This window comes from Platalea leucorodia, assembly GCF_965183815.1.
Source record: "Platalea leucorodia genome assembly, chromosome: 6".
Classification (NCBI taxonomy): domain Eukaryota; kingdom Metazoa; phylum Chordata; class Aves; order Pelecaniformes; family Threskiornithidae; genus Platalea; species Platalea leucorodia.
This window is the reverse complement of record NC_138828.1, coordinates 27199912-27216668: the sequence shown is the minus strand read 5'-3', so window position 1 is coordinate 27216668 and position 16757 is coordinate 27199912. Positions and strand designations below refer to the sequence as shown.

Here is a 16757-nt window from a genome sequence, read left to right as displayed (position 1 = left end):
CTGCAGACTGATAAAATATTGATAACAGTTCAAAGATCAGAAATATCTCTGCATAACTGCTGTATATAGAGTAATAGTCCATCAAGACACAGGGGGGGAAGTCACGTAGCAGTTGATAAAAAGTCCTACAGAAGACTTTGACTCAAGACTAGAAATAACTGAAAATAACTCTGAAACTCTTATTCTTAGGTAAACTGTTTTTGCTTAAGGGACTGCCGGCAAGGATGTATGCCTAAAAGGACAATAAATCTCTGTTGCCAAAAGCAGTGTCATAATGTCAGGCATGCATCCAAGGGGAGAGCGTCAAGGGGTTAATTTGACTGCGTTCCAGTTTAACAATGCAGTGTCACAGTGTAATCTAGGATGTTACTCAGCCTTGGTGTAAGTCTACTGTCAGCTGAGTAAATGATGAATTTCCTTGCATCGGCATGGATTTGGGCCAAAACTGAGGGATTTTATAAATCCCACTGGTAGTGTTCTCAGCACAATTGTTTTAATGTAGGTTACAGCTAGATCAATATTCATGTTCAGTCATCTGATTTTTCTTTCCTGTTTCTAAGTATACTTGAGGAAGTCCTACTAAAAATTATAATGTTCACAGTTTTAACTTCTCTTATTTTAAAAAATACCTAATCCAGCTTTCCCTAAACCTTCTCTGTGGTCTTCACTCCTGGGCAGAGAGCATATGCAGAAAACAAAACAGTACTGTACATTGTTGCAAGACTTTTTTTAAGGTTATGAGAAACGGAAGAGGGCCTTAAAATGATAACATAGTGTGCCATGAAGACAGCCTCCTAGATGGAAACAAAGCTTCCCCTGATTTTGAGTAAGACTTGGTCTGAATACTCCTGAAAAAAATCCTATCCCTAGTTCTTTGGGTTTTGTGGGAGCATCTGGTAGGTTATGTCAAACAATGTTAGTTGCAGCAATTGGCCTTGATTACAGTTTCTAGTTTCTTGGTTATCAAATTTCTGCTCTAGGTCAGGCTTCATGTGTTCAAATGGGACCACATTTGCCACCTGGTGTTTTGGAAAAACATGCCTGGAAGCTGAAATGTATGCGGTAGCTGTGGGACTGACTGCCTTCAAAATCTGAGCGCTCCAAGAGTTGAGAACACTTGGAGGGCCATCATTACTCGAATGAACTAGGCACCTTAACATCCCACCAGAAAGTAACAGATGACAACTTCCTAATATTTCTTAAGCATGGCAGACTTTGAGGCCTGGACTAGTTTTTCATTGGCAATGGTCCAAGTCATGTCGTTAAAATTTAATGCATGCATGCAGGGTTTCCCATGTAACGGTCTTCGCACCTTTTTGGTCTTAGCACAAGCACTTCACAGCTCTGAGATCTGCCAGAGCAGTTGAGAAACGAGGTAAATTCTTAGAACAGTCTCAATGGTCTGAACTGAATGACCAAATTCTAACGTGCCTGAATGACTGTCCTTGTCATTTGTCTTTCAGGTCCTCAGGCTCCATCAGCCACCAGCTGATCACATCGCAGCAGTGTAGGTGTTGCCATGAGGATCAGGACGTGTCCTGTGTGCTTCGCAGCTTGTCTTTTGGTCCTGCTGGGTACACACCAGAGAGAGCCCAATATGGAGGCAGAGCACACGTTTTAAGAGAGCTGACAAGCCAGTTCCTGCACATACATGCATCTGTGTAAGAGTACTCCAAGTCCAGGGGCCTCTGTGGCACTGCATGGACGTAAGAACTGTTGCATGTGTGGGGCTGGACTCTGCTTTTTGAGAGATGATGCTCCGACGAGGATTTATTCTATTTCTTCCCCGACTTGTAGGCCTGCTGGTGGTGGCCTGTTGCTCAGTGTCTATTGTTTATATGTTGGCTTGCACACCCAAGGGTGACAACCAGCAGCTTGCCTTGCCCAGGGTGCACAGTCCAACTGCGAAGGAGGGAAATGAAGTCATTCTGCAAGAGCGAGAAGAGCAACGCCACAACTACATCATCAGCTTGAAGAAACAAATTGCCCAGCTGAAGGCTGAGCTCCAGGGCAGGAGCGAGCAGCTTAAGAACATGCAGGACCAGTACCCAGACCCCTTGGATATTCGGCTTGACCACAGTAACCCAGAGAAGGCCCAGGCTAACCTGCTGGCTTTCCTCCGTTCCCAAATAGACAAAGCAGAGGTGCACAGTGGCGTTAAGCTGTCCACGGAGTATGCAGCTGTGCCCTTTGAGAGCTTTACCCTGCAGAAGGTGTACCAGCTGGAGACAGGGCTGACGCGCCACCCAGAAGAGAAACCTGTAAGGAAGGATAAGCGAGATGAGTTGATAGAGGTGATCGAGTTAGCAGTTGGGAGTTTGAACAATCCGGAGGGGGATGGCGATGCAAAACACCGTGTATACACAGCCTCCGACTTCATTGAAGGTTTGTATGCAGACAGCAGGTTAGAAGGTCCACATAGTGCTGGTGAGGGGTTCTGGTGTGCCTGCGTTGCTGAGGGAGAGGGGTGTTGTCTCAGAGCACAGATGTCTGGGACGATGTTAGTGCTGTGACCCAGCGATGCTGTCTCAGGCACAACTGCAGAATGGCAGCTTTCCCGGGGAACGGGACTTTGTGACAGCAGAGCCTGCCAGTCTCTTGTAGCGACCACCAATGTGTGCTCGCAGCTCTCTAGTCGTGCGCTTGCCTAGAACTGACAAAACAAGGAGTGAATGACCAGGCTGCAATCCCAGATCTGTTACCAGTGTTAAGACTTGACAACTGCAGTTCAAATCCAAACTCCAACATTATCCTTACTTCCACCTGCGCAGCTCTGCCTGAGTCTGAGTGGCAAGATGGGTTTTGAGGACAGCAGCTGAGGAGCTCAGTAACTCAGCTGGTATCACCTATAACTTCAAATTACTAAGAAATCTTAATCTTTACAGGGTATCTATCTCCTATACTGGGAGTGGTGCACCTTAGCCCTTGGATTCTAAAATGAGCTAAACAGTCTTTACCCTCACATGTAATATTGAGGCAGTAAGTGTGGATTTTTGAAGTGCCACTTTTAACAGCAAACAGTTTTTACTTCACGTCTTCTGCCACTATATCCGACGTGCTTACTTGTTTCCAGTCAGGCTGCTTTTTCCCAGCCAGCCAGAGGCACCAGATGTATGCCAGGAGTTGTGATGTCTCTGTGGTTGATACCTGTTCAGGTTAGGCCCTGCTGCATGGCAGCTCTGAGGTAAAAGGGCAGGAACATGTGCAGCAGAAACATGATATGAGACAAGATTCCAAGGGCTCGTGACTGTTTCTTATTCAGTACGAGAGCTATATTTTTACTTGTAGTATGGGTGTCCTAGTTTCACTTCATAGGAACTGGCATGTTCCCTGATTGTCGTTCAGTAGTGTTGTCTGTAAGTGAGATTTAATCCACAGCTGAAAAACATCTTCCTCATCTTCAGATGTTTGTGCTGCAGACTTAGAGGGCATGTGGGTAAGATGCCTACCTTTCATGGAATGACTCCTCTAATGTGCTGAATACAAGCCCCCATGCTTATCCCAAATCACTGGTGATTTTGCTGTGGATTGCTTTCTTCATGTCGTATTTATGAATAGAGCAGAGCAAAATGCATCCTCCATGTGATGAGGACAAACTATTGCTCTTGTGCAATGGCCAGTTGTTCATTTCCACTCTCTGTATATGTTTCTCTGGTGATCATGGTATCAAGAGACAGTAGGTTCTTGAGGCCGTGCTGGGATATACCTGCCAGTTGGGCAGGTGCCTCCCACAGCAGGGACATGAGTTGTTCAGACTGTGGAGACCTTGTCCAGGCAGGTCCTGGCTCCTCTCTGCTCCAGGCACTTCCTCCACACCACTCGAATTCCTCTTGCTCAGTCATGGGACCAGGGCATGGGCAGGGAACTGGAAAGTGCTGCTGGCTGCCAGCATTTGAATGCATCATGGAGCTACGTGCTTCCAGTCTCCTCCTTTCTGGTTGTCGTTTGGTTTATCATTTCAAAATATGTTTCTACTGTTTATTATAGGAGCTGAACAAGCATGTATGACTGTTTGGCACCAGCTTTTTCATGGGGAGAGGGTGAGGGGAAAGGAGACGTTTCCTGCCGTACATTGCTTAATATTCCATTAAAGTTACCCTTTTGCTGAGAGCCAGCCTTTATGCACAATCAAGGGTCTTTGCCTGGGTACCAGTGCTGTCCTTGGGGAGCAAGGCAGAATCTGGTGTGGAGAAAGGCATGAGGAAGGGATGCACACTACAGTGCTGGCTCTGTGGAGGTTCTTCCTGCACTAATGGCCTTGCTGGCTTTCACATACCATGGTGAAATAATCCAGAGGGAGGAAGCCCTGCATGCGACTTGGAGCTCAGGAAACCAGAGCCCTGTGTGCAGCTCAGTCTGAGCTCAAGAAACCTTCCTTGTGTCCTCCCCTGCAGGGCAGGCCCTTGCTTCTGTAGGTGGAAGGTAACAAATTCTCATTCTTACTCAGCAGTGCAAACCGATTTGTTTGCAGATGCAGGGATCCATGCGTCAGGGCTGGAAACAAAGAGCTGGCTTGGCAGAAGATTTCCCTGCAGAGTTCCTTTGGAAGTCTCTGTCATCTCTTGGCCGTCTCTTTTCCCTCATCCTCCATTTTCCAAGAATGGCAAAAACTGCCGATCAAAACACAAACAAATCCATTGCTCTGTATAACTTGAGCAGGAGCAGGGAGGACTGAGTTTTCTGTTCCAATTCTGCATTTCAAGTATGGTTTGGACTCAGAACTTGTTTTGGAGGCAGTGCTCTGCAGGTGCCACTGCCTACACAACAAGTTAGTAACAGGCTGGATTCCATGGCAGCTTCTGGCAGCTTCGTACCAATCCAGCAACACAGCAACCATGAGCAGCGTTACCCAGCCAGCAAAGCCGGCTGTTTTCATTTTCTGGAACTGCCCAGGGTAAGCTGGAGCTTTCTGGAAGATGCAGCCCAGGTCTGCACTGAAAGTAATACCACTTAACACTGTAAGCTTTTTATCTTCCAGCTGCTTTAGCAATAGCAGCACACAAAAGCTGTATGCATCTCTTATGTTAAAGGTGGAGTACTGCCCTCATCTTAAGGCTGAGCAGGTGGAGGGATGTGCTGAAATGATAATCAGGTAATCGAGGTCAGAGACAGGATTCAAAACCTGAACTGCTGCTCTTGGTATGTGAGACTTCTGTCTTTGTTTCCGCCCTATTCAGCGAAGCCTTTGACACAGGCCTTATTCAAGTGTGTTGCTGATCCCAAGTCTTATTAGCATCTGGAGTGGTGTTTGCTTGGGCCTCTTGTGTGGATTTTTCTGTTCTTGCGGGTCACATCTGATACCTGCTATCACTTTTTCAGTACTAGTTCATTGCTAACATATGCCAACAGGCAGGGTGGTGGTGTGGTGCAATAAATTTGATTAGGGTCTCTATCTCTTCCTCTTTTCCATTTCATGCCTTTATTCTTGTCTTTGCAGAGGGAAAATGTTTCTTCAAACACTTTTTACATTTGAGAAGAAATGTTTTGTCTCTGTGGCTGGGATCTCTTAAAATAAGTGTTGCATCCTCTGCAGTTTCTAGACAGAACGGCTTATGCGTGGGAATTAGACTGTGACCCTAGTACCTTACATCTGAGCTAAACTCCTTCTCAGCAGATTTGCTGTTACATGAAATTTGGATAGGATTCTCAGACAGTTCTCCTTCCAGGAGTAATAGCTGACATGTGGTGGAATTTTCCATTTTTTCTTATTCAAAACCAAGAGAACCACACCTTCTCCCTGGGGCCCGAAACGTATCCATCTGGCTGCTGCTCTGCTTCTCTCTTCACAGAGGCACTTGGGCTGTTCAGCTGCTATAATCCTCCCCTCTCCCCCTTACTCCTCCCACTTCTATACCAAGTTCACTGGTTTTCTGCCATGAGGAGTTAGTAAGAAACAACATGGAAAAGATCAGAAATTTCTGTGTATTATAAGCAGGCAAAGGACTGCTCAGTTTCCAATAGAAAGCCAGTTGCTCAGCGGGCAGAATAACAGGCCTGGTCATTAATTTATGCAAATGGCAGCAGAGCTGAATAGATTTGGAAGTCATTAATTTTCTCAAAGACAGAGATAATAATTTAGAGACTCTGACAAGCTTGAGTGCTGTGTTCCGTAAGTGAATGTAATCACTGTCTGGTGATACTCTTTCCCAATAGGAACAGTTCCAGAAAATCCGTGGATTGCTTCAGAAATGCCCTGCCATGGTACTGTCAAATATGCTGTATCATAAGTTTTCCTACCTGAAGTACATGGCTGTCCAGTGACTGGAATTTTAAATAAGGTCTCAGAGACAAATGAAAAGGAGTAACTTTGCTTTCTCAAATTGACAGCTACTGGTGGTGGGCTACCTGATGCAGTTTTGCCCTGGAAGCTTACTGGGAGAAAAGATGATGCTCTTTCTGAAAGGATAAGATGCGGTGTTTTACACATGAAGTGGGAAGACCACTGTAATATTGTCTTAAAATGAGGACAATGAATGCTGATAAATCCTAATAGCGGTTCCTACAACATCTAACAGAATATAAGTAATGAGCACGGGTCCAGGGAGTGTTTCTATTGACAGTGGAAGACCTGAAACGTATGGTCTATGGAACTGAGGTGAAAATTGTCATCCGCTCAACAGCATTTTGTTAAGGTTGTGTGGCTGTTTGCTAGTTATCAGTTCCATGTAGATCTCTGAAACTTGTTTGCCTGCCCTGCTGAATAGAGATCAGGTATTTTCCATTTCTTTAGAGAGCCCTGGGAATTGCTGCTCTGAAGATCGGACGCTTACTGCTCTTTAGTCAACCCTTCAGCCCAGGTCTTTTTTTGCTTCTCACTTGTCTTTTTCCTTCATTTTAGGGCCAGTCTCTGTGCTGACCCAAAGCTCCTGTTCACTTTTTCACATTGGGTTTCCAAAGGCCTTGACTTTTCTCCCTGCCTCTGAAAGAAACAGTGCATCTTCTGAAACATAGCTGCTGTAATGGAAGCAATAGATGATCAATTAACCTTCTTTTATCCATAGTGAACATCTAGCCTTTCCAAGGCTTTCGTTTCAGGAGCAACCTTTTCAGCGAAAGGTTTTTTGTTTTACTTTTTTGAGACTACTTTTTTTCCCCTCCTCATAGCTCATCTTTTAGAAAAGAGGCTGCTTGACGCATCTTTCTGAATCACGTAAAAAGTCCTGATGGCATGAAAGAAGTAGTGCCTTCGGAAATGGAAAAATCTTGTGAAAGGCAGAATGTTCTGCTGGGTGAGTCCCCAGAGTGACTCAAGACATTCGGGCTCATTTCCGAGGCTCACTGCCTGACCTTGGGCAAATCACTTTGTTCGCTGCTTCTAAAAAGAAGATACCTAAAAAAGGAAAAAAGGTGGTTAAAAAAGGAAAACAAATGGTTCAAATGTGCATCAAGAATAACTATATTTAATTACATGCATTAAACTTGCATACAATACTCTTCAAGATAAAATGCTAGGATTATAAATTCTTGGATCACCACCTTGCGTGAGGGAACCTTGCCGTCACCTAAGCTGCTTGTTTTTAGCTGTAGTAGAAGTCCTGAACAAGAACAAAACTGCAGAGTTAGAAGCAGCTTCTGTTGACGTGTGTATAGCACTAGGAGGGACCCCTCAGGTCACAACGTGCATTCTGCTTTAAGGTGCTTCTTGCTTATTTGGCAAAGATTCCTTTATTCCACAAATGTAGTACGTATCTCTGGGGAAGTGGTATTTGTGGGGTGGTTGTTTCTTGGCTGGGGTAGAAGAGGATGTAGAAGCAAAGACTTTGAGACGTTGCATGGTAGATAGTATTAAATTGGTTAATTTAATTTAGATCTCTGTTATGAAAAATGTTAGCTCGCTGTGTCAGACATGAAACAGTCCTATCTATTTCTCTCTAGAGAAAATGCAAATCAGATTTAATTTAGATTTTTGTTTAGCTTAATGTCAAAATGCTACCTTAACCTTCCACAGCACAAACTTCCTTGGCAAGACCTGTGTTCAAAAACTGCCTGAGTAAATGAGTGCACCCAGCAACACGCTCGAATCATCAGCAGGCTTTCTGTAAGAATAAATGGGTGAGCAGAATTCAAAGGCCCAGATTTCCATTCTCTGGCCACTAGGAGGAGGAAATGCAGGGACTATTAGGTTACCATTCAGATGATCTCAAGTGCAGCCTCAAGTTCAATAACAGAACTGTGCATGGTCTGCACCTTGGGCACGCTATATAGAAGAAGCTAGGGGGAGTCAAGGGCACAGCTTTAAAAGATTAGCAGTGAAAGAATGATGGAGCTGCTCTCTCACTAGATTCATCTGCTATGCTGGAGGGAGGATTGGAGCGTTTGTTGAGTCAGCTTATATTAAAAATAAAACATGAAGTGAATAACCGATCAGTAAATCTGCATATAGTATTAACCAACTGAAGTGTTCATTAAGAATAAAACATTTACACAATGATAGTGAAGATAAGACAGTCCACAGAACTCTGACCAGATAAAATCATACCTCATTAATCTTTTGGATGTTCTGGATGTGCCAATGTAAAAGCTACAATGCAAGATGAAGAGCTTATGTCATTTTGCTGTTCAAAGAAACCTTTGACCCAGACCTTCACAAGAAATACAGACAATACAGACAGAGCTGACAGTCTATGGGTCGGATGCACAGCGATGTTACACATCAGGGAATGACTAAGAAAAAAAAAGGCATTATTTTGGTCAAGCTGTGCTTGATAACCAGATGGGGGGAAAAAAAAAAAGAAGAAACAAGTCAAACGGAGGAGTTTTCTTCCAGACATGTTTTGCTTGTCTCTTAAGTTTCTGCAAGAGATGGAAGGCAATGCAATTATACTCTTCTACTGATGAAGTTGTTAGGATATTTTCAGTGGCTTAACAAGTAGTTAGAATTAGCATTTAATTATTCCTTCTTAAACCTAACAGTTCTAACTATGAAAAAGCTTTATTTCAGCATGCATTGTAGGGACTGAACTGTCATTTAGAATGGGTAAAATCGATAGCCTTTTTGCCAACTTTTATCTCGTTTAAGGTATCAGAATAGTGTTTCAATGGGCATGACCGATACTTTTATCGTTCATGCCAGCCCTCAGCATGGGACCAATTTCACCTATCGAGTATGTTAGAAGTTCATTCCATACAGGAAATAAGTACCTGCTTGTGTGAATTAAATATCCTTGGAGACTGTCTAATGCAGTCTCCAGGATTGTGTCCTGGGTCCAGCCTCTGACAAACTCCCTAGTGTCATCCTTGCAGACCATTACTCACTCAGGAGTGGGCATCATTGCCACAAAGAAAATAAAAATCTCTTCAGACCTGAGTAACAGGAGAGTTTTTTGTCCTGATGGGCAGTGGGTGAAGTTCATGGCTGCTGGGGCCTGGTTGCATAGTTTTATTAGGGGACTTTCCAGAGAACCTCCCAGAAAGGAGGAAATCAATGTGCTCATCAGGAAATTGCTTTTCTGGGAGGTGGCCTAATCACTCATATTGCAGAGAGGCAGGCTGCCTTTCTTAGTCTCTCTGCATCACCATTACCATGCACGCCTGCAGTGTGCAATTGGAGCAGTCTGAAAAATAAGGACAGTATGTCTGCTGGCTTACACCAAGTGTGAGCAATTGGTAACCTTCAGGGGTTTGTAACTCAGCCAAGCCTAGGAATGTGCCTGCAAGAATACCAAATAGCTCCTGCAACCCAGGGCTGTGTCCCGGACAGAGTGGCAGCATCCTCCAAAGGATGGCGGATTGTGTACTGGTTTAAAAGTAAATATCTCATGCCTCTGCTGCCTTTTCAGCTTTAGGTGTAACACATGAAGACTGCCTCCTTCCCCCCCCCCCCCGCCCAGGAGCCCAGCTTTAATCCAAAATCTCCTCTCTTTTGTTTTCACGCAGGGATCTACCGCACAGAAAAAGACAAAGGCACCTTGTATGAGCTGACTTTCAAAGGAGACACAAAACATCAATTCAAGAAGATTGTTTTATTCCGGCCATTTGGTCCTGTAATGAAAGTGAAAAATGAAAATGTCAATATGGCTGACACACTTATTAATGTCATTGTGCCATTGGCCAAGAGAGCCAGCAAATTTCGGCAATTCATGCAGAATTTCAGGTGGGTTTCCATTCCAGTACCGCCTTTGCTTTTTCTTACTTGGAAAGTAAGAAGCAATTTCAGGAGTTATCAAGGCCTCACTCAGTGAAAATCATGCTACTTTTACATAACATTACATTGTGGCACTAAGACGACATTTTTGAGATTACAAAGAATCAAAGGCATTTGACTGCTTAATGCATTGTGGTTAGCAGTAAAAGCAATTATATTCTGGTCATCGGGGTTTCTGATTTGCATGCACCTGGCTTATGTGTCTCCATCTGCTTTGTTGGGGCACACGCAACTGTGGCAACATGAGGATTTCTTGCCATTAGTTGCAAAGGAACATTTCTAAGGGAAAAGGGAATTAATGCTCCCAGACACTTTGCCAGGCCCTGTTAGAGAAAAGATTAAGGCAATAAGAGGCAAGAAGGAAATGTATTTGAGCTTTCACAATAGTTACTTTTAAACGTCTTTTATTTTTGAGCACAGAGATGATGTTTGGAGCGAGAATTTAATTGAGATGTAGCTTTAAACAGCTGCCTGGAAAAGACTGTGTTAGAAACAGATACTGACTCTTAGAATTGGATTTGTTTTGCCTAATTACAGCCATCTAAAAATAGGTTCCTTGTCTAAATTAGCCATCTGATAGATGCTTGGTTTAGGATGGGAGAAATCACCCTCTGGTCATGCTGATCTCTCTGCTGATTATAGACGAACTCTTGCTGACTAAACTTTGTGCAAGTGAGGCATGATGTCTAGTATTAGTGCAGATTGGTCCTACCCTTAGGCTACTAGCTTGATCTCTGGTTGATACTTAGATTTTGGTAAATGTTTCTTAACAAAATACCAAAGATCTGAACTCTGGAACATCTGTTACAAAAACTCAAGGTTGAGGTAGGGTATGTATAGCTTCTTTAAAATCCCTCTTCTCATATTCCCCGAAGTGCTGGAGTTATTGCTTGCCTGATCATTCTTCCTGGGGCTGGATGGCCTGTTTTAACAGTGTCCTCCTATTAATATAACAAACACTGCTTAGAGAGGTTTGTTTTCCTAATCTGCCTGAAAGATAATCTTCTGTCCTGTCTGACAGAGGCAGTGAGCCCCTTTGTCAGGACAAGGATCTCTGTCAGTGAATTGTGCCCTCAGGAATGCCCTCCAAGGCTCACCCTACTCTGCCTTCCCCAGTGGGTGTAGGTTATTGAAGAAAGCTAACTTCTGGGACAAGTCACAAATCTGTCTCTGTTCTCTAGGGAAATGGGCATTCAGCAGGATGGGAGAATTCACCTCACTGTAGTTTACTTTGGAAAAGAACAAATGAATGAAGTCAAATCGATACTTGAAAATACCTCCAAGTAAGTACCTGAATATCTGATGTGCGCTGTTCATACACAGCGTTCGTACCATGAATTGGAGACTAGATAACTGTTCAAACTCGTAGTTGTGCCAAAAAGTTCTAAACTGCATTGGAGAAAATGGCTTTCTTTCCTTTGTATCAGATAAAAACAGCGTTACCCTGACAGTCCTGTATCTGTGGTTTTGTGATGTTGGTTTTTAGAACCACAAAGCAGATTTTACTGAATTTACCTCAATGCAGCTTTTTTTTTTCACACTGGTAACTTCTTTAGTGCTTTTGAAAGTGACTTTAAGTGTTAGTACTGAAAGTTGATTTCCAAAGGCAGGTGCAGACAATTTCAGCAGAGCACACAGGAACTAGATGCTTTTGGCCAGGTCTGGTCTATTGTGTTTGCTTGCATAGCCGTGTTTGTCAAGATCATGTGGCAGTGTAGCCTTTTGTTATCATCTCCATGTGGGAAGAAGACCTTTGTATAGATACAGTAATGCGACCACAGGTATTTTATATTTGCCTGCTAAAGATATTTTTGTCCATCGAAGCCCTGTTGGGGTTTTTGTGAGGTCTGCCCAAAGAATGTCTGACGGGAATGCTAGCGTAGGAGTACACAGGTCAAGCTCTGAATGTTGACATAGTGGAAATCTCAAGACTCAAAGAGGACATCTCTTCCCTCAAACTGCTCTCAGAACTGTGATACTACAGATTCCTAGGTCAATTGTTTCATATTGGGTTCCTGCCCCCACTTGTATTGAGAACTGGAAGGACAGGGTAAGTTGCTGAATATTTTCCTTCTCCTAGGTCAGCCAACTTCAAAAACTTCACCTTCATCCAGTTGAATGAAGAATTTTCCAGGGGCAAAGGATTAGACGTTGGTGCTCGATTTTGGAAAGGAAACAATGTTGTTCTCTTTTTTTGCGACGTGGACATATACTTCACAGCTGAATTCCTGAACTCCTGTAGATTGAACACACAGCCAGGTACTGCTACTCATGAAGTGTATTGTCTTTCAACAGACTTTTACCTATTGTGTAACAGCCTTCACCAGAGTATTCCTGTCTTTGAATTGATAATGAAGCTGCTGTAAATCATTCTTGAAACTTAGAGAACTAATTAAGACATGTATAAAAATTCCATTGCTGGTTGGCTTTTGAAAGGTTATAACACTCCTGCTCCCACTGTGATTGAATTTCTTGCCTTCAGCACCTGTGCTTTCTGGAACAAGATCTTTTTCTTAATTATATCCTCACATTCACATTCTCATGCAAAGAACATATGCTTAATCCAAAACTTGTGTGACTTTGGGTTTGGTCTGGCCTGGATGGCATCTTGTAAGAGAGAGAAGTGTGTTTTGTACAGCTTTAAAAAAAAATATAACCCATTGTCATTTCCAGGGAAGAAGGTGTTTTATCCTGTTCTCTTCAGCCAGTATAACCCCAGTATAATTTATGGCCACCATGATTCCATCCCATCTTTAGAACAGCAGCTGGTAAGTACACACTTCTCTGAATGCCTACTTTTATTTGGACAAAGTATTTTTTAAAGGTGCATGTTCTCTTGGGTAGCATTTCCCTATTCCTTGTGCACAGTGACTACCACACAGACAAAATTAACTACAGCAGTCACCTTACTGTGAGTTCTGCAGTTAAGTTTCATGGGGAAGTATCTTGGTACCATTTATTTTAACCCTTGTTTGATGTTTTATACGTGGAACCCAAGAATCTAAACCGTATCTGCTTCTCTGCCAGAAGGGATTTTCTAATTAGTGAGCAATTCCTCCATGGTGTGCTGTCTTGGGATGACAGTCCCTGATCTTGCTCTCATTTCTTCCTTGCACTGAATAGTTTCTTTGCTTGCATCTTGAAGAGCTGACATTTGTAAAAAGCATAGATATCCTTAGATGAGTCAGTGAAAACAGAATTCCAGGGGCTGTCACAGTTATTCCTCCACTCACTTGAACACCTACAGCGGCTTTTCCCATCCCACAGTTCATGATTAAACTGCCTGCGAGCAGACAGCATGTTTTTGAAGTGTACCGCGTTGTCTCAGAGTCAAATGACATACTTGGAGCTGTCCCTTCTGGCTTTAACCTGGCACTGGTATAACACAGCATAACTCCACTGATTTCCATCTCACCTGCTTATCTTTGGTGTGGAATACAGCATTATTTTTAAAAATATTTCCATAAGGCACACAATTAAAACGTAGTTAAACCCAGGTGAATCTCCTTGATGAAGAGGAAGCTGTTGTGAGGAAGAAGCAGAGCGCACAGACAAGAGGTTCACGTGAATGCTAGTGGCAGAGCCGTTGCTTGGCGCTGCTGCAGATGCTATTCTCCATTCTCTTGTGCTCTGGCATTGCATTGTCTTGAAGCTAAAGGGGTGACAGAAGTGGTGGCTTTCCCTGTATGTACACCCTCCACTTTTGCTTCTCTCCAGAGTCAGCGGGTCACAGTCCTCTGCCCACTAGTGCTGGTAAGATGCTTCAATTTGAAAATCCAGCCAAAGCCAGCTATGCAGCTTCATTCAGTTCCTCTGGGTCAGGTCCCAGCCTGCCGCAGCTGCCCCTATCAGGGCTCATCCTGTCCCAGGCTGGACACTGTCTCCAGAGCATCCCACCTTCTATTGCTGTGCTCGGTAGGTAAGAATTAGGCGTGCTGTGAGCCCAGCAACAGTCACAGCTGAAAAAGATCACTAGGGGTCTGAGTCCAGTCTTCTGTCATCAGTACCCCCACCTTGTGCAATCCCTCTAGAACAACGAAGAATGAGAGTTTGAAAAGTTGACCCAAAATATTTTTTTTTGGTCTACTGCTCCCTGTGTTATCCAACAGGTAGCCAGAAAGTCTTTTACTGAAGAGTCTGGAAAATCCTTTCCACTGTTTTTTTTTTTTTTTTCTCCGAGGAAACTTGTTCTGATAATACCATGGGATTCATGTTAGCTCTTCTCTCTCTTATGAGAGCCCGTCAGGGATCCTTGGGCTTGTAAGCACTATGCTTAGGAAATGAAATAGAGTTTAGCTCTCAAGCTAGCATAAATTCCACAAAGTACGTTGTCAGGATTGTGCAAATATTTATAGCTAATATTTGAATTGTAAAATGTGATGCTTATGTCAGAAAAGCTTCTTGATTAAAAGAAGTACTGCCAATCTCATTTTTATGTAGATTTTTCATATTTTCAGACCACATTAGTTCCCAGGCATGAGGCCAGATCTGTGCCATTAAAACAAGACAGTGTTAGCTCTCTGTCCTGGTACTTGGGCTGCTGAGAAAAAAAAAAAGCCTTCAGAAATCTTTGAAAGAATTTGATTTGTGCAGCAGCCACTTGCACTAATGGGAAATAATAATGCTAATGCATATGAGTAGCTTGCTGTAAGGGCATCATTAGGGAGATTTCTTGTTAAAGTGCAGACCTGACAGATAAAATCTTGCTTCCTTTTAATTGGTTTCTGCAGTGGCTTGGCTTTTTCAAGGGAAGGAGAAATAAGAAAAGAAAGAGATAGCAACACAAGCAGTAAAATAAAAAAAAGCCATTGAAGTGACAAGGGTTATGAACAAAAAGGGGAGGCATGAACGAGAAATCAGGAGAGACTCTTTTGGAAGAGGATTTTCTGGTAAAGGAAACACTGGGATTTGTAAATCCAGAAATAGAAATTCTGTCTCCTCATCTTCTGTAACTTTGTTGCAAGTGAAGCCAAAACTTCCAAAAATAGCTGCTAAGGAGTAGGTTTGTAACCAGACCTTCAAGAGTGTGAAGTACTGCTGACTTGCTTAGAGGATTTAAATAGGTATCCCAGTGCCCTGAAGCTCCTGAGTGTCTCACCACGTTGGGTTAGGTCACTCACACACATGAACTATGACCTTAGGGATGTATACTTGGATATCTGCCTTTGAAAAGGACAGCCATGGTTTCTCACTGCTCTGATTTTCTACCTGTAATACGTCATGTTTTCGTGGTCCATCTCAGTAATGTAGACTGCACATTCATTATTACAAAGGCTTTTATGGGATCTGTGCCTACCACCTAACATTTCTGGACTTCAGTTTTAGCTGGATTTAGCAGTTCTGTAATGGAAAACTATTCTTACCACTTTCCTAATTTTTGTTAAAATTAAGGTAATCAAAAAGCTGTCAGCTGTGCGATCAGATTAGAACCACTGTTTTCTTCCAGAGCTGTTGTGGTCCACAATCCAGATGCCACCATCTGCTCTACAGCAGAGTCTGGCTTCCCTGGTTTACCAGTATGTTTCTTATGTCAGATTTAAATCCCACGGAAGCTAACGATTTTAGAGAATGTTTTGCCTGCAAAGAAGCAAAATCCAGAGAGTGATGTGGTATTGCTCCACTTGGTCTACAACAGCAGGAGTGGAGCGAAACCTGATTGCTCTGGATCAGGGGGTTTATCCATGATAGCTAATGACACGGCTGTTTTTTGGGGGCAGAAACATGCAATGAGTATCTACAAAAACTGGTTCAGGATCAGCCATGGATTTACGTGGGGAAGAATAAAAGGGCAGGTGCTCCTATTTCTGACCACACTCGGGGACTTGTCTGCTGCTCACACTGAAAGCATTTCTGCTCCCATAAACATTCCTTTCCCTCCATGCAGATTATTAAAAAAGAAACTGGATTTTGGAGAGACTTTGGTTTTGGGATGACTTGCCAGTACAGATCTGATTTTATCAACATAGGTAAGAAAAAAATACACTCCAATACGTCTGCCTTTTTACTGAAACATAGAAAATTGTGATCAGCTTCCCTTTCCTTGGCCAGTGTGTCTATGCCTCTAATTTGCAGCAGTGCTCTGGTTAGATGTTCAGACTATTCCTAGGTGCCAGAGATTACCAGAATCTAAGCCCTGCTCAGTACAAATAAAGCAATTTTGTCTGATAGTGAAAGATTTAAAACTAGGAAATTTAAACACTTTGATGTTGGCAGAAAGTATGGCTGTTTTAAAAGGCAAACTGGAGCCAGAGAACAGCTGTAGTGCAATTAATAGCATCAAGTTTAATAGTATATATTTCTAGTTTTATTTTGGATTTTGTTTGTGTCAGGTGGCTTTGATCTGGACATTAAAGGCTGGGGTGGTGAAGATGTACATCTGTACCGCAAATACCTTCACAGCAACCTCATCGTGATCCGAACGCCTGTCAGGGGTCTCTTCCATCTGTGGCATGAAAAGCAATGTCTGGACGAGCTGACCCCAGAGCAGTACAAAATGTGCATGCAGTCCAAGGCCATGAACGAGGCTTCTCATGGTCAGCTTGGGATGCTTGTTTTCAAGCAAGAGATTGAGACACACCTGCACAGACAGAAACTGAGGAGTAAGAAGACGTGA

General features: G+C 43.1%; 1 protein-coding gene across 1 annotated transcript; it reads left to right on the top strand.

The window, feature by feature from the left end:
* Window positions 1-1751: 1751 nt before the first annotated feature.
* CSGALNACT1 (chondroitin sulfate N-acetylgalactosaminyltransferase 1) lies at window positions 1752-16757 on the top strand (the record flags this gene model as incomplete). Its single annotated transcript, XM_082315301.1, has 7 exons — window positions 1752-2385; window positions 9877-10093; window positions 11326-11427; window positions 12225-12403; window positions 12818-12912; window positions 16029-16110; window positions 16474-16757. 7 exons carry the CDS (start codon window positions 1752-1754, stop codon window positions 16755-16757), a joined length of 1593 nt encoding a protein of 530 aa, XP_082171427.1.